The sequence below is a fragment of the Lycium ferocissimum genome, chromosome 3 (assembly GCF_029784015.1).
Source record: "Lycium ferocissimum isolate CSIRO_LF1 chromosome 3, AGI_CSIRO_Lferr_CH_V1, whole genome shotgun sequence".
Taxonomy (NCBI): Eukaryota; Viridiplantae; Streptophyta; class Magnoliopsida; order Solanales; family Solanaceae; genus Lycium; species Lycium ferocissimum.
Window position 1 is genome coordinate 66,090,373 of NC_081344.1, and position 27,193 is coordinate 66,117,565.

At 36.1% G+C, this 27,193-nt stretch overlaps 1 protein-coding gene and 1 pseudogene across 3 annotated transcripts; one reads left to right on the forward strand and one right to left on the reverse strand.

Moving 5' to 3' along the window:
* Positions 1-153: 153 nt before the first annotated feature.
* On the forward strand, positions 154-3,120 carry LOC132050449 (probable LRR receptor-like serine/threonine-protein kinase At3g47570). Of its 3 annotated transcripts, none has more exons than XM_059441695.1 (2): positions 154-2,345; positions 2,548-3,120. In XM_059441695.1, the coding sequence occupies exons 1-2, from the start codon at positions 587-589 to the stop codon at positions 2,895-2,897; spliced, it is 2,109 nt and encodes a 702-aa protein (XP_059297678.1). In that variant the 5' UTR covers positions 154-586; the 3' UTR covers positions 2,898-3,120. The 3 variants fall into 3 exon arrangements, with proteins under 3 accessions (XP_059297678.1, XP_059297679.1, XP_059297680.1); XM_059441696.1 differs by having other exon boundaries at positions 155-2,314; positions 2,548-2,662; XM_059441697.1 differs by having other exon boundaries at positions 155-2,305; positions 2,548-2,658.
* An 8,640-nt stretch (positions 3,121-11,760) lies between these two features.
* The window catches only part of LOC132049012 (receptor kinase-like protein Xa21), a 29,744-nt pseudogene continuing 14,311 nt past the window's right edge, over positions 11,761-27,193 (reverse strand).

The window sequence follows — 27,193 nt, forward strand, 5'->3', positions numbered from 1 at the left end:
TTTCATATTAGGATCTTAAAAAATGAGAACACCCAATAGTTCTACCTTATTCTTGATTTAATCAAATTGACTCTACCTATATAGGTTTTTCAAACGTAGTTAGCATAGAAATAATGTAACTACATGGATTGGGAAGACCGTGGTATGTTACTAGCATAGATAATCTAATAAATTTATTTGAATAAGGGGATTTATATTGTTGATCCAAACTAAAACTATGCATAGTTAGATTGATTGATATATTGATTTAGTAATTTTCAATAGTTCAGATAGAGCTGTATTACATGTTCACTTCAGTAATTTGTTCATGAGTGATGGAGAACAATATGGGATATTATAACATAACTCTGGAATATTGTAGCTCGCTTAGTTCTAGTCCATCCGGTACTCATACATTGCCCCAAATTAACAGGAGAGATACCAGTGGAGCTAGGTAATCTTAAGAAACTAAAGGGGCTGTTTTTAGGCGAGAATGAGTTTACTGGTTCTGTCCCTGCAAGCATTTTCAACATGTCAACACTGAAGATCCTAACGCTTGAAACTAAACAAGCTTTCAGGTACTCTACCTTCAGATTTAGGCCGTGGAATGCCCATCCTAGAAAACTTTCTTTGTGGAGGAAATAATCTGAGTGGTTTTATCTCTGCTTCAATCTCAAATTCTTCAAGACTCAGAATGCTTGATCTCTCAAGCAACAGTTTCACAGGTCCAATTCCTGAATCACTTGGTAACTTAGAATACCTTGAGCTTCTTAACTTGCAGAATAATAATTTTTTCAGCGATTCAGCATTGAGCTTCCTTACATCTTTGACAAACTGTAGGAATCTAAGAGTAATCTCGTTTGGTGATAATCCATTGGGTGGTATTTTTCCTACATCTATAGGGAATTTCTCCGACTCTCTAGAGGTTTTTGAAGGATCAGATTGTAAACTTAAAGGCATCATTCCTGAAGAAATTGGTAATCTTACTGGTCTGATAAGGATGGGTCTAGTTAACAATGAGTTGACCGGACATATTCCAAGAACTGTCCAAGGCATGCTAAATATTCAACAACTTTACCTACAAAGAAACAAGATAGAAGGAACCATACTAGATGTTATATGCAGTTTAAAGAATCTCGGTGCAATAGACTTGTCAGAAAATCAGTTTTCAGGTTCCATGCCACCATGCTTAGGAGAAGTTACTAGTTTGAGGTATCTTAATCTAGCTTACAACAAGTTGAATTCTAGATTGCCTACAAGCTTCGGGGCCCTTCGCAATCTCATAGAATTCAATATTTCATCCAATTTTTTTAGTGGGAAAATTCCCCTTGAGATTGGAAACTTAAAGGCTGCATCACTCATTGATCTGTCAAAAAATGATTTTTCCGGTAAGATTCCTAGCACTCTAGGGGGTCTAGATAAATTGATTAAACTTTCTCTAGCACATAATACATTAGAGGGGCCTATTCCAGAATCATTTGGCAAAATGTTGGCCTTGGATTTCTTGAATTTGTGCTATAACAATCTTAGTGGTGAAATTCCAAAATCATTAAAAGCTCTTGTGTATCTCAAATACCTTAACATCTCATTCAATAAACTCAGTGGAGAAATTCCCATGGGTGGTCCTTTTGCAAATTTTACAAGTCAATCTTTCTTGTCCAATGGTGCACTCTGTGGTGACTCCCGGTTTAATGTGAAACCATGCGCAACCAAGTCTACAAAGAAGTCAAGAAGAAGAAAAAGAGTGCTTACAAGTTTATATATTTTTTTAGGGATTGGATCACTCCTTGCATTGGTTGTTGTATATGTGGTGTTAAGATTGAGAAACACAAAGAAGAATACAAGTCAAGGAGATATGTATCTAGTAAAAGGGCATGAAAGAATTTCCTATTATGAACTTGAACAGGCAACAGAAGGATTCAACGAAAGCAACTTGCTTGGTAATGGGGGTTTCAGCATGGTCTACAAAGGGATACTTAAAGATGGTACCCTTTTCGCAGCAAAGGTATTCAATGTGCAATTGGAGGGTGCATTCAAAAGTTTTGACACAGAATGTGAGATACTTCGGAACCTTCGCCATAGAAATCTGACCAAAGTCATCACCAGCTGCTCCAACCTTGAATTCAAGGCCCTAGTGTTAGAATACATGCCTAATGGGACACTTGATAAATGGTTATACACTCACAACTTGTTCTTGAACTTATTGCAGAGATTGGATATAATGATAGATATTGCATCTGCAATGGATTATCTCCATAATGGCTATTCAACACCTGTGGTGCATTGTGACTTGAAGCCAAGCAATGTCTTGCTAGATCAAGAAATGGTTGCTCATGTTAGTGATTTTGGCATTGCAAAATTGTTAGGTCCAGGAGAGGCTTTTGTTCAAACAAGGACAATTGCAACCGTTGGATATATTGCTCGTGTATATTAGAACTTCATAAAGTTTTCTCATATCCTTAGAATACCCAGCTAATTACTTGACCTAAACTTAAATTGGTACTGCCAGTTTTAGCATATTCAACGATAACTAGGAAGCTTTTCTAATGTTTTTTACCATGATTTCAGAGTATGGACAAGATGGAATAGTATCCACAAACTGTGATGTTTATAGTTTTGGCATCTTGATGATGGAGACATTTACAAGAATGAGACCAAGTGATGATATATTTACCGGAGAATTCAACATACAACGTTGGGTTAGTGATTCCTTTCCAAGTGAAATTCATAAGGTGGTGGATTCTAATTTGGTACAGCCAAGGGATGGACAAATTGATGCAAAGATGCAATGTTTGATATCTGTCATGGAATTAGCGTTGAGCTGCACTTTAGTGATACCTGATGCAAGAATTAGCATGAAAGATGCTCTTTCAACACTTAAAAAGATTAGACTCCAGCTTGTTAGTAGTCGGCACTAGGTGGAATCAGATTGTCTACTCTTGTATGATATTTCATTACCTATGTCAGTTATATATGTTAAGCTTTCAATTTTGCACAAGTACTTAAGTGTGTTTAATCAAGGTTGTAGGAAGCAAACTCGTTTCTTGATATATATAGTTTTGATGATATATGGAAGTCAAACCGAAGCCAATGACTACAAATATTTCTACAAAACTTTGAATCAAACCTAAGCCAATCATCTGATGGATCAGAGTGATATAAGTGAGAACTATGAAAATGGAATAAGATCTGTCAGTTCCCTTTCAAGAGAATCTGCAACAACTGAATATTCATGGTTCCTAAAACAAGACCTTTTATATGGAAAAGGACATCATCGCTGCGAGCATAGGATTTTTAAATTAACATCTTCATAACTGAATTTTTTCTGAATCTCTTTAAATAGCATATCTGGTGAAAGAAAAGGAAAAATTGGTATATATTTTTTAAGTTTATAAGCCCTATCTTGAATGATTTATTAGAATTAACTCAAAGGAAGTTTTTACACAAAAAAGAATGTATGTACTATGCTGTTGTTAAATTACACGAACCATCGAGTTCATAATGCACTAAAGACCATGTAAAAGAATCCGTTTGATTGACACTTATTTTCCTCCATACAAAACACACCCTTTATTCCAAATTTGATGTATCACACCTTTTATGTTTGGAATCTTACTTTGGTGAATGTTCACACAGACTTCTTGTCAATGAATTAGGACTAGTAATAATAAAATATTGTAGCTAAGGCCAAAAGAAAGGTCATTAGTCATTTGCTCATGATTCATGGAATTTGGTAGTTGGATTTATCTTTTTTGAAATGGCTGGCAATGACCCTTGTGACACACTTCACTTTTCTTACTTCTTATAACAATGACCATGTAAAAGATTCCATTTGATTAGTTTCCTAATTAGCTTTTACAACTTAAAGAATACTAGCTCTCGTTACAGAATTTACATTTATTAGTTCCCAATTGCAAAGGTTCTGCGTAAAACAACAACAATATACATAGTGTATTTCCACAAGTGGGGTATGGAGAAAACATGGAATTGAAATCCTAACTAGACTGACTTTTCAAATTAAATTTATAGAACTATTTGATATATGTTCTAAACCATCCAATATATAGGATTTAAGATATAAATTGTGATTTTCAAATTATTTAACAAATTAAATTTATAAACATATTTGATATATGTTACCTAAACCATCCAATATATAGGATTTAAGATATAAATTGTGATTCTCAAGAAACAAATTTAATTAACAAATGACTGTGTATGCAAATATTCAAACTTATCAAAGTCAATAATTGTTACCTTATATTATTTGGGGATGAAGTAAGGAATTATGTCCTAGAGATGAGCGTCCAGGTTTGACTCTCAATTTTATCCTCTCTTCTAGTGAAGAAGCCTTTAAGATAGAAAAACCAGTGTGTCTGATGATCAGGAAGGATGTGCTAATAAATTATACGCCATTAGAAATATATGATTTTAAGTTTTATGCATTAATATCGTAAAAAATATTTATGTTACTTAAACAATAATTGCAGATAACTCTATTTAATAAGCATTCACTGGTAAACTATATAATAAATGATAAGTTAACATGCTATAGCAGATTAAATAACATTGATGGTGTTATTTGTAACAATATTCAACTTATGTACTATAATATTTGCCCCTTTGACTTTTAATTTAATTAATATTATGAATCTCTTTAACAAATTCTTTAAGAATAAACAACCTAAATATTGTTATTATTGAGAGAAACTATGGAAAAAATCCTTTCATGCACAGTAATGGAAGTTCTCACAAAGGCGAACAAGAAGAAGATGACAGAAACAATTGAGAAAAGAAGAATTGTAATAATATTTCACTAATTTTTTGGACAAGTGGCTTCACCAATTTTTGGCCAAATAGCTAGACAAATGTCATCTTAAAAATATAGAGTGGCAAGTGATTAATATGTGGCACTATGCATCACTATTGTTTGCCAAATATGCTTAACACATGACAAGAGATTATTGTCTCTTAAAGCCTATAATAGGCTCACATTTGCTCCCCACAAAACACACCCAAAAATAAAAAAGAATCATCCTTTCCTTTCCTATACCATCACACGTCCTCTTCCTCTTTCTGATATATTTTCCCCATAAAATATTAATTGTTTATTTTCCCCTATTTCCTTTTCTATTAAAGCTGGATTTGTAATTAAATTTTGTTGATTTTTGTAATTAGAGAGGAACTTGTTTAATCCTGGAAAAATATTTCACGTTGTATTTACTAAATAAATATATTATTATAGTAATACTTATTTTTCAAGTGTTGTTATTTTACTTTGCTAATAAATAATTTTATTACTGTGATTTTACTTCGATTTTCGCAACAAGGATTCTGATATTGATATTGTGTAAAACTTTTACTGAATGAATATACATTACTCTAATTTATCGACTTAGCTAAATAGAAATTAGTCGGCTAACCTCCTAACTGATGCTAACTAAAGCGTCGGTCCTTGCGTCGCAAGTTGCTTCGAGGAAGCCATCAAGTATTGGGTTCAAAAATAATTATGAGTTCAACTGATGAACGTGTTCCTCAGGAACAGGGGCGTCTTGCAATTTCGAGACCGGCGGGACTTCGCTACTGTTTTAGTGTCACAACCAGTCGATGCTACAGTAGAATAATTTCCATTGGTGGCTCTTAATATTGTTGCTACTGATGTGTGCGAATCTACTGGCAATTAAGAGCTAGTAACGTTGATAAAACAGGGGTGACACCAAGAGACGTAGTTGATGCGTCGCTAGCTGATCCGGGGCAGAAACTAACTGCTACAAGTAATGTTGAAGTTCCTGAAAATTTCTAGCAGGGTATGACCAAGGTTTAAAGATCTCTTAATGGTGTGAGGCCTTTTGGAGAAAAATCGTGTGGGTTTGGCCCAAAGCGGACACCATGCTAAGAGTATATGAGGGCTGATTGAACCTAACAACTGGTATCAAAGCTTAGGTTCGGCGGGACGAGTATGACGATGGCAAAGAGATGATGCGGGCTCGCTTTTGGTTACCATTACGAGCTTGGAGACGTGCACACAAGAAGAAGCGAATTGCGGGCTTCGATTGCCATAATACTCTTGTACAATTTGGAAATTGATGCGTAGATAGTGAGAGTGGGCCACATGAAACTTAGTTTGAGGGGAGATTCTCGGTGTGCGAATAAAGTCCCACATTGATAGCTAAAAATATAGGAAGCCAAATTTATAAGGTGTAGAGATCTCTTAATGGTATGTAGGATTAAAATCACTTGTTCGAATTGCAATGTCAAAATGCAAATATCAGTGGTACTACCAATCCAGTTGAGTCTTCCAATCGTACATCTATTTTATTTCTAGGGTTACTAGTTGACGGCTTAATTATTGATTTATTAGTATCTTCCGAGTTGCTCACAAGCCTGTAGATATTACTCTAACGCCTATATTTCTATAGTCATCATAAAATAACAAGAACGCATTTATAACTCCGTATTCAACTAAGTAAGGCTAAAGGGTATATTCCTATCCTCATTAGCGAAACCATTATTCGAACAAGCTCTATTTATTCTTATTACGCATGCAAATTCCCTATCCCTAGTTCAATTCACATGCCACTGATAGTGTTCAACTATTGTCCAGATAATCAAACAACTAAGATCAAGAATAAATAAATAAATAAATAATGCACTGATGGAAAACCAATAGATGTAAACGATAATCAAACGTTAACTTTTATGTTTGAGCCTAAACCCTAGAACTAACGAGTTTAGCTCCACATAGACATGGAGGAAAAACAATAAATTATCCAAATAAAAAAAAAAAGTAAAAATAAGTATTACAGAGAAGAGAAGATAAAACCTGTAACTACGACTTTCATGGAGGCTCTAAGCTCTCTCTAGGTCCAAAGTTATGTCAAAATCGTGTAGGATATGTGTTTATAGAGAACAAAAAAAAACCAGGCTTTTAAAAACTAAATTCAACTCGGACCGAAAAAAAATAGCTGGCTGGCGTCACACCCGCGATGCGGGTGCAACACGGGAAACCAAAAAAGATTCAGATGACACTTTTCTTCAAGTCAGGCATGCGGAGCGAGAGCTTCAACTTTTGGCAATGGAAAAATTTTACCATGAGAGAATATGTATGACATGGTGTGTGAATATTTAATTGAATTATAAGCCCACCACTTTATCCTCTCATCCTCCTTCTTTTTCGTCCTCTTCAATTTCTCTCTCCTCTTTTCCCCTTTTTTCTCATTTTCTGTTTTTCATTAATTTTTAAACCCTTTTCCTCTCTTCTCATTTCTATTTTTCATTAATTCTAAAATCAATTTTATTATACACAGATCAAAATTCTTTAAGATATTCTTCGGTTTCATTATCCAATTTTTCAATTTCTTGTTAATAATTCAGTTAAACTCCAAACTACCTTAAAAGAAAATATTTGGCCTTAAAAAAAGTTTTAAATTAAAAAACTGATAACTAAAGATGAAATTTAGGATACTTCGAAAAGTTTTTTTTTTTTTTAATTAAAAACCACACAGCATGGAGTTGTTGGTGCTTTACACAAGTAGACCCTGAGTCTAGAGCTGTGCAAAAATCGGTTAACCGATAAATTGGACCAGTAAAGTTTTGAAACATAACTGGTTTGGCCTCCCGCATCTTCACAAAGATATATCACTGAAATATACTTAAAAATATAATTTTAATAAGACCTTATATTCTTATTGGGTTACCGGTTATCCGTTAATAAAAATGTAAAAATCATAATCGAACTGGTAGTCCAATAAAAAAAATTACAAAATTGTATAAAAATCATTAACTCAATAACTCTATATCGGTAAATCAATAATATTTTTTTCCTTCAATTTTATCGGTTAAACCAATTTTTGCACAGCCCTATTCAGGGTCTACTTTGATGACACTTAAAATTTTGAATTTCTCGGATGTAGAATGTAGCAACTTTGAATTGAATATATACTAAAAAAAAAAAAAAAAAAAAAAAAAAAAAAGCACAATAAATTTTCGAAGGTGGTAGCGTGGCATGTGAAGAGAAAAATGAAAGGTCACTAGTGAAAAGAGTAAAAATGTAGGACCCACTGTGCACTTCTCAATTAATAGATACCCTCACACAAATATGACATGGCATATCTCACACATAGTAAAACTTTTCCTGCTTTTGTTTTGTCTTCAACTTGGGAGACAAAGTTTAGGGAGTGTCTCCCATTTTGTCTCCCCTTCTTTTAATCTTTCTGTCTTTCCATCAATTTCACTCCAAATCTCTTTAATTTCATACCGCTTTATTCTTATATAATAAAAATATAATGTTAAGCACAAAGAAATATAATTTATAATCAAAAGACTATTAAAGGAAATAGAATGTGAGATGATAATGATTAAATATATGCATTTTTAGCCGAACATCACTCCAGCAATAAACCTGTAAAGCAAAATTAGCTAGTGTACGTAGATGCAACTACTATCTTCAACTCGAATTATATATATAATTTAAATAAATTGTATAAATGGATCAAGTCCCAAATTATTGTCACAAAAAAGCAGTGCATGCGATGGTTTGCATTCTTTTTTTTGGTAAACGGTTTGCATTCACTAAGTTAAAATCTTTGATCTCTACTACCATATCAACTATATAACAAAAAAGAAAAAAGGAAAACATATTTAAAGGAGAAAAGGTCAACACATCAATAAAATTAAACGCAGAGGGAAAGCCACGCTAAAGGACAGTACAGCCCTTTCATTTTACCCCCGGATTGACCAAGTGCTGAAGAGGTTTTAAATTCAAATTTCATCAAGAATGAAGTTGTGTTGAATATATATCTTCTAAAATAATGTGTAAAAAAGAATGCTACTCCTACAAATACAGTAATTTCTACTATGTAAATAGTACGTCAACATCTCTGTCCCCCAACCCCCCACCCCCCGCCCCCACCAAAAAAAAAAAAAGATACACTTGGGTTTCCTCTTGCTCGGAATTAATCTATATCTATATATAATATAAAGCTAGGCATAGATAAGGTGATGCGGCACCTCTGTATGGCCTAGAATGTTGTTTATCCTTTTTGTCATTTTTTTGAGTTCTTTTCCTTTCCCCCCCTCATCTCCCCTTTTCTAATAATGATTTACCCCTATTTATTATTGTAATAGATGAGGCATTGAACAATTGTGAGGGGCAACGAAGAGTCATGGTAAAAGGGTAGCAAAGAGTCATATTTTATCCCCCATAAGTATTTCTTTACCCATCGACAATTGATCTGAAGAGGTGTAAAAGAACATTAAAATCTGCCCATTTGCATTCAGCTCATAATTTCCATTAAATGCAAAAGTAAAGACAGACTCTTTCTCTAACGTTAAAGTTCATGTATAAAATGAATAAGTATTCCAGAAAAACAAGGACAAAACAAAACCCTTTCAATCCTTCTCTTTTTGGATACTATCAGGTAATGCTTCCAGAGTTAATCATATTTTTTGCTTTGTACATAATGGCCAAAACTTCTTTGAAATATCAAGCCTAAAATGCTTCATATAATAAAGTTCTTATGAGCTTGGTATGGTAAACTTATCTGGTTCTTCTTATGCTGGCTTGATGAAATTCTACGATGTTGTATTTTATTAAGTATGTCAGTAGTTAGTTTCTTTCCTATTAATGGTAACAATTTTTTTTTTGTCAGGTTGTTTAGTTTGTGATAAAATATACGATAATTTTGATTGTTAGTTGATTTTGAATGTATTGATATGTAGTTTAATCGGTTTACAAACTAAAATTTGCTGCTTCACAATGTTGATCATTAAGATGTAATAATATGACAGTTTTTCTTTGTTTTTACATGATTTTGAGAGATTAGATAACAGTCGGAATCATATCATGAGGCGCGATGGTGATATCAATATAATAAAAGAAAGCTTGCATTGAGTTTTTTTTTTCCTTCTCAATTCTAATTTATCTCAATTTTAACTTGATTTTCTCTGTTTTATCTAATTGAAAAAATGATAGCACATGTTTATCAGTTACATATTCTTAAATTTCTATTTTGCTATGACATGACTACTTGTACGAGAATAAAATTTGTCTAATACTGGTAAAATGATTTTTTTTTTTTTAAATCAATCCACTAGGCGGTTTATTAATCAATAAAAGCAAACCTCAAAGAGAAGAGTATAAGCAAGGTGGGCTATGCCTTACCTTACTAATCCTAATGAGGTAATGAACCTCTACTAATTAACAAGCATGAAGAAAATAAGAGCTAGAGAAAACTAGGTATTTTATGATCATTACAGAGTTTATAATACACTTTATGATGATATTGCAAATGAGGTTACTTAAGTAATGCAAAAAAAAAAAAAAAAAAAAAAAAAAAAACCAAGAATAAAGTTGAGTTACCAACCTCAAACTTTATTTTATATATGTATGACCTAAAAAATATATCTTGCCCGTCTAATGTAACTTGAAGTATTTTCTTCTTGTCTTCTTCTTCAAATCTGTCCAACAACACTTGATAGTTCATCACTTCTTCTTAGATTTATTGGATCTTGTTAAAGTTGTTGATACCGTCAAATGATTCTGCTTTGCCAGTCGCATCGGTAGGTGCCTTAGAACAAATTCCTCGTTCACCTTACCATCCCAACTATGCTGCCTTCCATGTGTCTTCTTTTTGCTTTTGTTGCTTTCACTTCTTTGTTGCCTAGGTGAGAGATCCCATCCTTAGCCACCTTATCAAAGCATATGTCCAGTATATCATCCTCATCATCCCCATCGAACATGTCATAACCCAAGTCAATATCATAAGTTGTAGTTGGATTAGCTCCTGAAACTACAACTCCTAGCTCAGGGCTCTTTGCCAATACTCCCATATCCTTGGTGGTAATGGACAAGCTCTTTTTAGAGTTATCAATTGCATTCAATGTATCTCTCATTGTCATAGATGGATTTGCCTTACTTGAAGGCACAAATACGGGTGCTTGAGGACTTAACTTACTCCTAGGAGGAGAAGTAATATGCTCCTCTCCCTCAACTGAATCTGCCCACCTAGGAGGGCTCGTTTCCCCTGGTTTTTCCTTCGAAACAATCAAATCGTTTGTAAAATTAGCTTGCACAAAAGTATTATTTTTCCCCGCACAAAAGTATTATTTTTCCCCACACAATGCTCCAGCTGAAATATTTCAGTACCGGACAATGGTTTCAAAATATTTTGAGTTGGTAGAATTAAATTAGGATCGACGCACAACTAAACATTTCCCGTCGCACCTTTTCCCCGACTTGGAGAATTACTTTGACTAGCCGAGGAACCAATACCGCTTCCCCCTGAATTTTGGTGTGCAACCAATGTCCAATTTCTAATTCCATTCTCGTTTTCAACTTGCAAAACATGCGGCTTAATTTTTAGCAAGCATTAACATCAATCGTATCAATCGCTTTTTGCCCCGAATCAACTCGTGACTCATCGACCCCAACTCTTGGTGTTGCTCCTGCTTTTTCGATTGCATTGCTATTTAATTGCTGCTCAAATTCTTCCATATGAGTAGCACTAATATTAAGAGCCACTAATGGCGATTTCTCTACTATAGCATCAACTAGTTTTGATGCTAAAACAGTATCCAAGTCCGCCTCCATTGTGGTTGCACGATTTTGCAATGGAATCTCTAAAACACCTCCTTTTCCAGAAGCTATTTCATGAACAATATTACCTGTATCAACCTCCATTGTGGCTCGCATGATTTTGCTCGTAATTGGCGAACTTGGCTGCATCGCTCAATCGACGTTTGCGACTTTAGATTGTGCTTTCGCAGCTTCTCTAACTGTCATTAACTGCTTTGCGAAAACACCTCTGAAACACCTCTATTTCCATAATTTTCACCTGATCCATGATTTTGCTTATAAGTGGAAGCAACCAGTGCACTAGTTCCTCCGTTTCCAAGTTGTTGCTGCCCTGATTTGCTATTCGACACACCACTCAAATTCGCAGCATTATTTTGAATTTCAAATAATGCATTACTAACAGTGGGACTGGAAAGATCTACTCCTTTTACTGCCTCATTAGTCCCTTTTTTAAAAAATTTCCCATCTAAAATTGTACGCAAATCACCTTGAAATTTTTCAACACTTCCATCTTCATCTTCGCCATCAGCTTGATTGTTATTTTTATATCTTTTCAATATCAGACGACAACTACCTTCATCATGACCTTGGTTCTTACAATAGTTGCAACATAAAGGCAAATTATCATATACAATCTCCTGGAAAACCTCGACAACTTTACCAGATTTTCCATCCACGAACTGCAGCCTTATACGATTTGGAAGCTTATCTATTAGATCGAGTATGACCTTTAGAGTTGATTTTTGCTTTATCTATAGCTATTGGTATCCTAACCGAGGACGCTATAGACAGTAGAGACTTCTTTGCAAACAAATCAGGAGATAAATCAGGTAAAGAAATCCATACCACAGCCTTAGTCGTTTCCTCCTTAGGATTAAATCCAATGGACCATGGAAATACCCTATATGGACGCTCTTGTCCATTGTAGAGAAGATAGTTAACTGAGCCAGATAAATCTATACAAAATCTTCATATTGGTCAAACCTCAACAAGATTTGTCTTGGAGCAAGTAAACCAATTAAGCAATTGGCCTTGGTACCAAGATGTTTTGGCAGAAGTGACCTTGACTCCTTTAAATCTGGCGCTCCATGAGATAGTTTAACCACCACTGCTTAATGCAATTGTTGACACCCAATTTTGTTCCTCCTTTATTCCAATTCATTTTTAGTTTAACCACCACTGCTTGATGCTATTGTTGACACCCAATTTTGTTCCTCCTTTATTCCAATTCATTTTTTTGAGCTTCTACATTATTGATAAACTAAATATCTTATTTTTCGCCCTTACTTTATTACAATCGCTACTACTATATTATTATTGTTAAGTGTTGTTACTTGATTAATACCTCGCACATTGTTACTTACTTATTACGTATTAATCATAAGATACAACCCAGATAATATTTTTACTCTACTATTACCTTATATTTTATCTACTAATGATAAAATTAGCATGTTAAATTACACCTTATTAATGGTAATTGCTAAATTATTATTATCACACACACACACACATATATATAGTATTCATTTTGTTAACATAAAGAAGCTCAAAGAAATACAAGGAAAAGAGGTTTAAATCCTAAAATAGGCCAAAATGTCCCATTACATGGACCCATCAGCAGCCCACGACCAAACTAAGCCCAAATGCCTTCAAAATCAGTGTCTAGTCTAGCCCATTTCTTCCATCCCATATGAACACTAAATCAAATCCTAAGCTTGGTCTCTTCATAAAAAAAAAACCGTACACTCTCCTCCTTCTCTCTTTGAGCAAAATTCCATTTGCTTTCAGCCATGGATAGAGTCGTGTTACACCGTTTTCGTACAATACTTTCCTCTCTCATCTTCAACGATTTGGTCAACACAAATGGCCAAAACAGTTTTGAAGTTTCTGAAAAAATCAACTTGTACAGATTCGATTTTGATTTCAAACGGCTCTACACCCGTGACTCTGTTTGTTGTGCTCAAAATTTTAAATCTGAAAACCCTAACTTTCTCCTATAAATACATATCTAACTCTTCAGCCAAAACATCTTGGAATACCACCACACCTAATACAATCTCTGTACATTTTTATACTCTAAGAACCTTTAACTTCTAGAGTTCCTCTTGTCTCAGTTAGACTTTAGTTGTGATAGAGATTTTGTGAGGTTCGGATCTGTTCATAACGAGAGAGTAGATTCGAGGTCCCGACGTCCTAGTTCACTCCACCACAAAAAGGTTAGATCTAAACTTGATTTTCTTTTCTTCTATTGTATATGTATTTTGTGAGTTAGAAATGATCTATTAGACTAACCGAATCTCATCTGCTAAAATTTTGCTTGAAATTTATTTGTTTAAATATTCTATATATGTTGTGCCCCAAACATGATTTAGAAGTTAGAAACCATATCCAAAGTGTTCAAGCAATTTCTTATGCAATTGGTGCCTGAATGTATTATTCTTGCGTTTAAGTACTGTTAAAAATCATGATCACATGTTATATGAATCTTTCTTTAAATCCCTAACATTGTTTGGCCCCGTGATTTTAGTTTGTGCTTTACAAATGATGTAGAATGTTGTTGTTTTGTGGTTGAGTATGTGACAAGAGAATATGGCCTGAACTTTCTTTTGCTTCAGACTTGAAAATCCTGCCCATATGTTAAGGCTAAAATGGTTCAGATATATTTAAACATCACTGTAGTTGGTTATTCAAATCTGAATATAGACAATAAGTTATATTAGAAGCCATGATTTTGGATTGTATGTGATTGACTTTGATCTCATGTTTGAGTAGTGCGACGCTAGAATATGACTCTCACGCTTTTTTTCAAAAAGCCAAAGTCGGTTTATTATTTATTTTTATTTGTCACTAAAGAAATCCAATTTTAGGACATTACTTGAAGAGGGAATGTAATGTTTATCATATAACTTAGAACACTACTTAAGAACCTTCATGTCAGCAAGAGTTAGATTTTTGTGCTTCTGGTTACCAGGACATTTATGTATACTTGTTTTAATATGAGCTTGCAAATTATATGTTTCTTCTCTGATCTTAATATTTGTTAAGAAGCATATGTTCCTCTCTTAACTCATTTCTACTTTCTTCTCTTTGTTTTGCATAACACACGGGAGTGCTCTTGAGTCTTGTTTTAAGACTTGATGTCATCGCTGGACCACGGAATCCACATTTCCTCGCCATTTATTTCCCTTGCTCCCTCTTAAAATGCATCCGAACAGAGAAACAAAAGAGGGACAGGGTGAAATTCTGAATCTTAATGCAAGCGGGCCGTTACAATTCCCCTGTTTTCTTCCATGTCTGAGTTGCACAGAAGCCGTTGAAACTTGGTAAAATGTTCCATTAATTTGTTTTGTGGTGTTGGTTTATTTGCCTCTATCTGCTTGTGTGATCTTTGGTGAACAACAAGACTAACAATTGGTTTTATTTGGTCGTGCTAAATTTCACCTACAGTTAGTAATTAAGGGAGTAATTGTATCACAGATAGTAGTATGCCCCCTATTTCGCTACTTTAGCACATGGCCTAAATTCATTTTTTAAGAAGTTTTAACTCATTTTCCTTTTTCAAAGTCATTCATTAGAGTTCAAGATTTTTTTTTTAAGTTTAGTTTAAGTCGAATGGTTTAACGGATTGTGTTTATTAGAGAATTCTTTTTTTTTTTTTTTAGAAAAGAAAACTGAATTGAAGAAGAATTACATCTCCTCAAGTCTTGATGCATATCAGATTTTCAAATGAACTAGTTACTTTAGCGTCTTTTCCTGATTTTGGGTCTTAGTGGGAAATATGCTAAACTGCACTCTATTTTCAAAAGTATTTAAATACAATATCATTTTCTATGGTAAACAACTCTTTTTTTTTTTTTAGTTAAATCGACTACTTTATAGGCTAATACTAATATTTCACAAGGCTTTTTTTTTTTTTTTTTTTTAATAATTAAGTCCGATCGGCTAACCATTTTATGAATCTTAAAGGATGCTTAATACCTTCCCTTTAGATTAATTGAACCCTTACCTAGAATCTTTTGGTTCTGTCGACCTTAAAATGGAGTTAACTTTAGACAATAACTTTAATAAACTTTAGGTGTCCTAATTCACCATAAATAATTAGGTGGCGACTCTTTAACTTTAATTAACCCCAAAATTATCAAAATGTTGTAAACCATTTTGACCCTGGTTGAAATGGGGTATAACAGCAATCCTTCTTCTGTAATGACCCGTTTGGTCGTTATAGTCCTTCCGGCATTTTTACCCTTTTTCGAGCATTGATTAGCTCATTTTTTACCCAAGGGGACCGGTGGCATGCTCCCCGAGGTGTCTAGACCGAATTCGGGTAACTTTTGTGAAGAATAGAATTATAGTAAAAATTGTTAACCCGAAGTTGAATTTTGAGTGAACGGACCTTTCTCGGAGTTTCGTCGACTCCGAAAGGTCTGGATGGTTATTTAGTACTTGTGTGCGTGTTTGGTTCAGTTCCCAATGCACTTGGATGCATTTACGGACTTGGGTTGGAAATGGAAATTAAGGTGTTGGAGGTTGACTCGGTCAACGAGACCTCCGTTGAGAATTTCGAGACCACAAGCGTGTTCGCAGCGTAATTTTATGTGGGTCCGGTTTATGAGCAGATGGGCTCGGGAATAACCTAGGATTTTGGTTGAAGACTTAGAAAATTCGGGGATTTATGGTGTCTGGTGCCCGCTATACCGGCACCAGAGCTGCCTCAGCTACACCGCTGCGGCGGTGGGATGACCGTTGGGGCGGCCATGTGTAGGGTTGGCCTTACCGCTGTGGCGGTATCTGGGCTGCTGTAGCGGCGCCGCTGCAGGGCGGTGACGAGCAGTTATATTTCATTAAATATGTCTTAAATAAGTCCTAGACCCTCATTATTTCTCATCTCAATATTTGAGCGTGGGGGAACTGTTCTTGGAGATAACTTGAAGAAATTCTTGGAGGTAAAACTTGCCTAATCCTTTACTCTTCCTTAATCATAATCATCTTAGATTCCCTTTTCCCCTTAACAATCCCTTAGAGATGGAACTTGAGAGAGGGTTTTGGAAGAACATCTCCCTAGATTATTAAGGATAAAGTGGTGATGTTCATGTTAGATATTGACTAATCTAAGCTTATTAATCAAGTATATTCCACTTTTAACGTTGAATTTCGAATTTGGAGACTTAGGGTTTATACCCAATTTGGGGGTTTTTGCTTGGAATCAGATTTAGGCCAATCCTTGTGATTAAAACAATAATCAATGGTTGGGTTATGATCATCCAGTACTTAATTTGATATTTTGCCCCCAAATTTCTCATTTTGCCCTTGCGGGCCCGTTTCCCCAATTTGAAGGGTTAAAATGGACCTAATTGAAATCATAGCAATATTAGTATCATTCTTCATGATTTCTAATATAGAGTTCGATTATGCTTAGACTACTTTGGTTCTGAGCTTCAGCGGAAGGGCAAGGCAAATAAGTGAGTTGTTGGTGTTGCGGTTCGGCAATCCAGGTAGGTTATGGCTTACCCTTGGTGAGACTTCGTATAACGAAGCACATATTTAGATTATATTGTCGGAGACAGCATGTGAACCTTCGGGTATGAAGTTAGGTTGGATATTGCCTTAGGTTTGGGCCTTGTTGTGTGTTGGGACTAGCCACCCCGTTGTGTTGTGTTTGACTGTTCTGTTGTGTTGGCTTGATGCCATGAGTTGTTGATAGTGATTAGATCTAGTTATTCGACTTGATTAAGACACATTGTTAGCATACCCATTGTTGGTATTGTTATATTATACATTGTTGGCACACCCATTGTTGGTATTGTGTGTTATTGATACATTGTTGGCATACCCATTGTCGATATTGTGATATTGATACATTGTTGGCATACCTTTTGTTGGTATTGTTATATTGATGCATTGTTGGCATACCCGCTATTGGTATTGTGATTTTGATAAATATGGTTGGCGTACCCCATTGTTGGTACTTGCGATATTGAGCCTGATTGTTGATGTTGAAATACGCATTGCATATATTCTCATTCATTCATGATGCATGGCCGATACCCAGTGATGATCCGGTATCTGTTGACACCCAATTTTGTCCCTCCTTTATTCCAATTTATTTCCTTGGGCTTTTAAATTAATTAAACCTAAATATTTTATTTTCGCTACTATTTTACTGCTATTAATATCATTACTCTCATTTACTATTTTTCTATCAACATTACTTTCGTTATTTTATCACAAATCTTTCAATAGCTCATCATCGTTTCATTTTTAAGATTTGTACTCGTTAAATTAATTTTACTTTATTAAATCCTTTATTTTCTACATACTAATTATTAATCGTATTCACCTAGTATATATTGTACTGGTTATTAAGTTAAAAGCCCAAGAATAACTAATTGAATGAAGGAAAGGGCCATGTTTTCGGACCAACATCTGAAGCCCAGATGTAAATTTAATAGCCCAAACGTCACAGCCCATTAATTTGTACCCAACTCGGCCCAATCCTTATTTCCTAAAACCTAATGAACAATAATCCCTAATCCCTTCAACCAAAAACAGCAGCCACGCCCCTTTTGTTTTCTTCTTCCTCTTTCCTCTTTCAAGAAAGATTGACAATTTTCACAGAAATGGAAGCCTTTAAGCTACCCATTTTCGTGCAATACGTATCGTTCCTCTTTCCCTTTTCTCCTCCTCTTTTCTCTCTCTACCCGACGAACTTGGGAAAATCACAGATTCCTTTCACGATCACAGGCCGTGTATGGCCACTTTAGGGAAGGGATTTAATGGATTGTCCTTCCCCATCTGGATTCAACGAATCAAAAGAAGGTAAACTTTGTTTTCTTCCCCTCTTTCTCTGCCTTCACCTGAAAAACCATTAATGGGTTTGTCCATTTCCCTTTTTCTGATCGAATAAGTTAAGATGTACACCAAAATCCGAACGTTGAGCAGAAAAGGCCCGCCCAAATTTTCAAACTCGTGACACCCTTTTGACATTTTCAATTTTGAAATTTGAATACCAAACCCTAGTTTTGGTCTCCTATAAATGGTTGCTTCTTACTTCATTTGAGGGGGTTTTTTTTTGGGGCCGCAGATGTACCTTTTAAAATATCAATACTCTTCAGTCGTAACGTTTGGGGGGGAACAACCGACTTCACCACATTCAACATTTTGACCTTTCCATTACTTTAGATTTTGAATCTGTTCCAGTTCCAGTCTGTTTCAAGCCATTCTATTCACGTTTTAGGATTATTTAAAAAATCAAACCGAACTTCCTTCTAAAAGAGTGTCCATCTCTGTCGAATTTTCGATTCGAAAGACTTTTTCTCGAGTTCGAGTTCGTCGCGTTCGAGGGTAGACTTGAGATTTGACGCCCTCACTTCACTGCACCCACAAGAGGTAAAATCGTTGTCCCTATTTCTATTTTGTTGGTCATTACTGTTAAGACAAGTCTCGGTGTAGCATAAGATGTATGATTTGCAATTTTGTTGGTTTCCTCTGTTAATACAATTCAGTGGATACGAATGCATATATCGAGTATAATCTCGTTTGCTGAAGTTGAACTCGTCCTTTCTCCGAATCTGAAATGTTTGGTTGAAATTGGATTTTAGAGTTTAACGATGTCGTTTGAATCTTATCTGAAACAATAGATGATAAATTGAATAAAATAAGATGGCCGATTAGTAGCTGTTATGATATGAGGGATCTCACTTTACAGATTAATCGTCCATTAAATCTCAGCTGAATATCGGGTTGAATGTGAACATATGTTGATGTCATACTAGTGAATATTGAGATGAGTATGGTCTTCCCTCCCACTTTCATCTGAGGAGAACTCTATTTTTGGGAAATGGTAATGAATCCATAGTATTAACCTCTACAATTCTAAATGGAGATGAGGTTATGTGTTCTTTAAATACTAGGAATCAAGTTTCCATACTCGTCTAGATTATTCTGAAAAATCATGTTGTGACGTTGTTATGCGCACACAATGCATCATGTGTTTTCTGGTCTATTTCGCCTCTCATGCTAAAACTGTTCAGCTCATTGTAGAGATATAATGCTCCTTTAGATGTTCGATAATGTTCTTGAACTGTTGGTGCACATTAGTTATTTTGCTGTTCCCTTTTGGTGTCGAAACTGCTGCTGCATGTTAATCATTTTGCTGCTTTATTTTGAGTCATGAAGTGTTGCCTTTTAGCCGTTTTTTTTTGCTTTATTCACGGTCCCGAACTGCTATAATTTTAGCCATTTGGTTGTTGCACTTTCGGGTCGTAAAAAGCTGCATTTTGAACTAAGTTTCTGCCGCGATTTGGACCAAATTTTAGCTTCATTCTGAGCTGAGCTGCTATGGTGTTTTGAAGCTAAGAACACCGTTTTTTTTTAGATTAACTTAACTGCTGCAAATTTTCAGCAAATGTTTAATCCTTTGGCTGGGCCGATCTTTTGTTTTAGTACTTATTTAAAGAAAGATTGCTGCTCGTGGTTACTCTACTGTTTTATTACGCTATGTTGTCTCTGATCCTATTTTTCTTTTCTTTTGCATGAACACCGGAGCCGGAGAGTTTCCCTTCGAAACTCAATGCCACCGCTATTGCGCGGAGTCCGCATACCCTCACTTTTCCTCGCCTTTGCACTGTTCGAACAGCGGACTACATAGGAGATTTTATCTTTTTCGTTGAAGCCGGACATGGCTATGGGTCATCTTATTTATTTCCGCTTGCTTTCACTTTACTTGTGTTGGAATGATCTTTATCTTTAATTATGTGTTCTCCATTAGAAGAGACTAACAACATAAATAAGAACTAGGGCTGCTTTATTATCATTTCTTAGTACTAAAGATATAAAATGTAGAATCAACAAACAAAAAAATTGTGTGTTTATTGAACTAATATGCTTACCGAAGATATAGCAATACAAAATATGTTTACGAACAAAGAATCAACACCAAATTCACATACATTACCACCTTTGAAATTTCATTCGCCCTTTTGAAACTCCACAATACATTTTAGTCACGGCCTTTAACTGTTAAGCACTAATTTCCATTCTTAGTTTAAATCAACTACCTTATAGGTTAGTATTTATATTTTACATTTTTACTAGTCTAATTAATTCATCTAAGTCCGGTCGGATTAACCATTATTAATGGAACTTAGAGGATGCCTAATACCTTCCCTCTAGGTTAGTTGAACCCTTACCTAGATCTTTTTGGTTTCGTAGACTTTAAAATAAATCAACTTTAGATAATAACTTTAATAATCTTAGGTGCCCTAATTCACCATAACAATTAGGTGGCGACTCCTTAACTCTAATTAACCCCGGAATTACCGGGATGTTATAAACTATTTTGACTTAGGTTAAAATAGGGTATGACAGCTTGGCGACTCCGCTGGGGAATACTTAGGTTCTAACCATAACGGACTTAGTTTAAATAGGTTTTGTGTGCTTGTTTTAATTACTCTATTTGCTATTGACTGTTTTACATGCTATTAATTATTTGTTCGATGTAAACTGTTTTGCTGTTACTGCTTTGATATAAATTGTCATTCCGTTTCACTTTTCTCCACTTCTGGAAACTCACACTATCACACGTACACGCGAGGTGTGTTTTGCGCACCCGCAAATTTCTTTCAAAAAATCCAAATTTTAGGAGAGTTGGCATATGCGCGGGGTGTCCGAATACCGGTGACCGCGTAGCCTTCTCACTCGAGTAGTCCGCTCGGGAACCTTGCGTCTAGTAAACCAACTCTTAGTCAACCTAGGATAGAGCTAAACCAACACCCGTTACTTGGGGCATACATTTCATGACCTAGGAGGTTTAATACCCTTGGTGTATTAAATCCATTAGATGACTTTACTCAAACGTCCAAGTGGGTCCACGACCCCAAGTGACACTAAATCATACTTTATGTGCATGTTTGAAGGGAATCGTGCCTAAATATTGACTATTTGCTTTAATCAATTAAACTTTAGGAGGGAGGGAACAACTAACATTTCTATGACAGGTATGGATCCGCATTGGAGTACAACAAATGCCGAAGACCAGTGACATCACAAATGGAGCTGTACATCTAGACGTAGTAAAATGTATTAGGAAATACTTTATGTTGTATTCATTTAATAGGTAATAAATATTATATTTTGTACTTTATTTTGGGAAATAGAATTTGTTTAATTAATCAAAAGCAATGGAATGACGTATTATGGCACACTTTACCCTTCAAACAAACGTTAGGCCTACGCCTTCCGGCACAAAGAGGTCACATGCATATTAGGACGCGTTATTGTTTGATATATCCATGTACATTTGTTTGACAACTTGTTTGAATTTTATTTGATGAATTATTTGCTACATGACCTACTTGACTTTACGTAATCATGACTTTACCTAGACTGACATCATTTGCACTTTATGTTTCTTTTATGTTTATTCCCAAAAGTTGATTCGTGTTGACACTCAATGGCCGGCCATCCTTACCTCACAAGGTCAAAGACGTCTTCGTTACCTCAACGCAAGCTTGGATGATTCAAGGAAAGGAAATTACTATGTCCGATCCGCCGCGTCTATTTCAACCGATTCGTAAAACACCGTGATCCCTAGTGATCCCCCTGAGACTTCCGAACATAGCACTACCATCGCCCGCCTGACTCAAGAGATCGAGGATTTACGCGGAGAACTAAATCGAGTTAAAAACGTGACCAACTTATCCGTTACACTCCAAAGTCCACCTCCTGAACCTATGAACGTCGCACCAAACCCGCATCATTTTCCAGTTCCAGAATATTTTCCTCCCCGAAATAACGCATCTACCAACAACAACTTTCCTTCAATCACCCTTGCAAATCCACCACCTGTCAACTCACCAAATCAATCACTAGGTCATACGCCTTACATTCCTCTACCCACCAACACTAATCCACCACCTACAACTACTCCTCTGAACCCACCAAACCGAGCCATTACATACTACAACTATCCACAACAACCCTTCTACCCTTACCACTACACTGCTCCACTAACTCCTTACCCTGTCTACAATACCCAAGCAAATTACTACCAACCCCGAGCACCTCACTATCAAAACCCACGTCCATACCAACCTGTTCAAGCTCCCATTTACCAAAATCGACCACATACCACACATAAAGCCCGTCCAAACCCGAACATCAAAAATACCCAAAATTACACTCGGTTCGCTGAACCTTCCGGCTCAATTATTTGAAAGACTGAAAGCGGCAGGCGTGGTACAACCTATTGGAGGGAAGATTCCCGATCCTATTCCAAAATGGTTTGATGGTTCCAAACGCTGTGCTTACCACTCTGGAGTCGTTGGACACGGATCGAAGATTGCTATGGGCTCAAAAACAAGATTGAAGCCTTGATTAAGGAAGGAGCAATCCAGCTCACTAGAGCTCGGCCCAATGTGAACAACAATCCCTTCGCCTACTCACGAAAACGCCAACGTGAACATGATAACTATCGAAGAAGTCAAGAATTTAAAAGAGGCCATTGCGCCAATTGGAAAGATGGAGAGGGGCATGTCTCCAACTTTGCTGCACCAGTAAAGATTGTTGCTACAACTACTCACAACACCGAGACACCGACTATCCGGGTGCCGAACCAGGAGAGACTCTGAAGAAGTGGACTTGTACTCCGTCTTTGGTTCGCCGGGAGTCTTGGTAGATTTGAACATGTAGTGAACTTTTGAGATAGCACAATTTTAAAATTGAGGCTTAAATTGTGCCCTAAAACTTTTTTTGTTTCGCCTCATCTTTTGGAAGTTTAAATCGCAAAACTATAAATGCATTTCTGATTTTTCCTCAATCATCTATTATTGTTATTTTCTACTTTCTTCATAAAATCTGCCAATTCTATGATTGTGACATAAACAAATAGACAACATACACCCCGAGAGAGTAACAAAGAAATTAGAGGACAAGACAAGATTCCATTTAAAAGCCGATAGGTAATGACATAAGCCTGAAAGCTAGCTATCAGTCAAGAAAATCAAAAGACGACATTAGATTAGACAACCTAGTTTGTAACCTTTCCTTTAATACGATGTACGAACTACGTTCCGACCTGATTCCCGTGGTGGGATACGTAGGCAGCCCACATAGGGTTCGGTTGCATTACAACAAAAAATCCAAAATCCTTATTACCTAAGAATAACTATACATGGCCCGATTCCCTCGGCGGGATTCGTAGACTATCAACATTACAGGTCAAACACGTTTAGGTAGAAATCCAACAAACCTTTAGCCATTTACGTAACAGAACTACGCCGACCTGATTCCCTTGGTGGGATACGTAGGCAATCCACATCGGGTTCGGTCCCTTTATTAGAAAATTTCAAACCATTTTAGGTACCTTACGAACTACGTTCTGACCTGATTCCTTTGGCAGGATACGTAGGCAACCTATATAAGGTTCGGTCACACCACAATATAAGTTTAGTACACCCTTTTGAACCAAAACTGGGGCATATTTTGAAAGATTAGACAAGAACAGAGTTAGACACCGACAAGACCAAGGCTACCAGATAGGAAATAGTATAGACAAATGACTTTTCAATTGTGTCACATTCTGAGGTGGGCAGAAATATCTACAACTTATATACAAATACTTACATATATATCTTTCCTTACATACATACAATTACATATATATTTCACAACTTATGTACATATAATTACATTTCTTTATACATATACTTACATACCTACCTTTCAAATGAAATACTTTCTTTCAATTGTTTCACTACTGTTCATCTACCGAGGCTTGAACGGAGATCACAAGATCTAAACAAACAAGACGAATGGAGCGCCAACAAAGTCAAGCTTCGAGTCAACACGAATCAACTTCCCCCTCCCAAACTAAGAATTTTTCTTTGAGTGCAGGAACCTAAAATCGCGAGATCAACAGTCAAGTCCATTAAACATGGCCGAGAGGCCTCACCTTGAAAGCCAAACGGCTTTATTTCCAACTTTATCTCTACTTTCATTCTTTATTACAATGACCCTATGACTTTATTAACAATTATACCTGTTTTGTAGGTTACCGAGATTGAAGATGAATTAAATCAGGATTACGTGTCGCTGTTTGGCTTATCACGATACCGTCAACATCATCAGCCAAACGGCTATATTATCACTTTCCCCTCTCTTTTATGTGAATCTACATTCTTATCATTCACTTTACCTACTTTAACCACTTTACCCCGAACTTTGCAGAATCAACATGAGTCTCCGAAGACAACCGAGGGATCATCATCAAGTCTCCGAAGATAACCGGCATCATTTGGCTACATGACCTCACATGCATAAGCGTACGGCTACACTATAACTCTACTCTCTACTTTATCATTCACTTTACCTACTTTAACCACTTTACCCTGAATTTTGCAGGAATCAACATTAAGTCTCCGAAGACAACCGGAGGGATCATCATCAAGTCTCCGAAGACAACCGGGGGCATCATTTGGCTACACAGCCTCACATGCATAAGCAAGACGACTACACTATAACTGTACTCTCCACTTTATCATTTACTTTATCAACTTTAACCACTTTACCCTGAAATTTGTAGGAATCAACATTAAGTCTCCGAAGACAACCGGAGGGATCATCATTAAGTCTCCGAAGACAACCGGGGGCATCATTCGGCTACACAGCCTCACATGAACTATCATCAAGTCCCCGAAGACAACCGGAGACATCGCATGGCTACACGGCCTCATCTGCATAAGCCAAACGGCTACACTTTTACTTTACTCTCTACTTTACTACTTTACTTTACCATTCACTTTATCTACTTTAACGATTTTACTTTAAATTCCACAACCGGAGATATCATTTATCATCGAGTCCCTAAGACAAACCGGGAGGCCGTATTATTATTAAAATCTTCAAATACAACTGGAGATATTCAGCATAAACATCGCGCATTCATTCAAGTCCCTGAAGACAACCAGAGACGACATTTGGGCCACACTGCCTCATTATAAGCCACACGGCTTCATCCTCATTCTCACACTCATATTTACTATCATGTTACACTCTTTATAATTTTATACTTTCAACTTTATTACTAATTTTGACATGAATTTCAGTCTTTTAGAAAGTACAATCTACAGAGACACAACGCAACGTGGAACTTTATCTTACGCAGTGAACTGGGGCAAACTTGCTAAAGAGGAATACCAAACTCACAAGCAAGGGTCACGGATCTACTCTCGAACTCAATTCCGCCTACGTCCACAAACACGTGCTACGTAGGTTAATTTCTCTTTCATATCCACCGCTACAACTGTACTCAACTCTTTTCACAATCTTGTGGTTTTACTATATCCCAGTCTCACCATAATTCAACACTGGGGCAAAAGACGTAGCGTCAGGATCAACCCGCTTCTTTTAAACTTCATGCCGCTTAATTTTCAACAAGACCCGAGACATGTAGGCGACTCAAGACCATGGTTCGGCCATAACTCTTTCTATCCCATTCCACCAATTCTCCTAAACCGTATTTCTAAAATTCTTCCCAGTCATATTTGTTGGTCGGAACAAATCGGGTTCTACGTCAACTTCTTCGCCCGAAAACTCTTACATCGTCTCCAGTCGAAGAGGGGCATCTGTTGACACCCAATTTTGTCCCTCCTTTATTCCAATTTATTTCCTTGGGCTTTTAAATTAATTAAACCTAAATATTTTATTTTCGCTACTATTTTACTGCTATTAATATCATTACTCTCATTTACTATTTTTCTATCAACATTACTTTCGTTATTTTATCACAAATCTTTCAATAGCTCATCATCGTTTCATTTTTAAGATTTGTACTCGTTAAATTAATTTTACTTTATTAAATCCTTTATTTTCTACATACTAATTATTAATCGTATTCACCTAGTATATATTGTACTGGTTATTAAGTTAAAAGCCCAAGAATAACTAATTGAATGAAGAAAAGGGCCATGTTTTTCGACCAACATCCGAAGCCCATTTATGTAAATTTAATAGCCCAAACGTCATAGCCCATTAATTTGTACCCAACTCGCCCAATCCTTATTTCCTAAAACCTAATGAACAATAATCCCTAATCCCTTCAACCAAAAACAAGCATACCACGCCCTTTTGTTTTCTTCTTCCTCTTTCCTCTTTCAAGAAAGATTGACAATTTTCTTCAAAATGGAAGCCTTTAAGCTACCCATTTTCGTGCAATACGTATCGTCTCCTCTTTCCCTTTTCTCCTCCTCTTTCTCTCTCTACCCGACGAACTTGGGAAAATCATGTATTCCTTTTCACGATCACAGTGCCGTGTATGGCCACTTTGTGGAAGGGATTTAATGGATTGTCCTTCCCCATCCGGATTCAACGAATCAAAAGAAGGTAAACTTTGTTTTCTTTCCCCTCTTTCTCTCGCCTTCACCTCGAAAACCATTAATGGGTTTGTCCATTTCCCTTTTTTCTCGATCGAATAAGTTAAGATGTACACCAAAATCCGAACGTCGAGCGTAAAAGGCCCGCCCAAATTTTCAAACTCGTGACACCCTTTGACATTTTCAATTTTGAAATTTGAATACCAAACCCTAGTTTTGGTCTCCTATAAATGGTTGCTTCTTACTTCATTTGAGGGGGTTTTTTTTT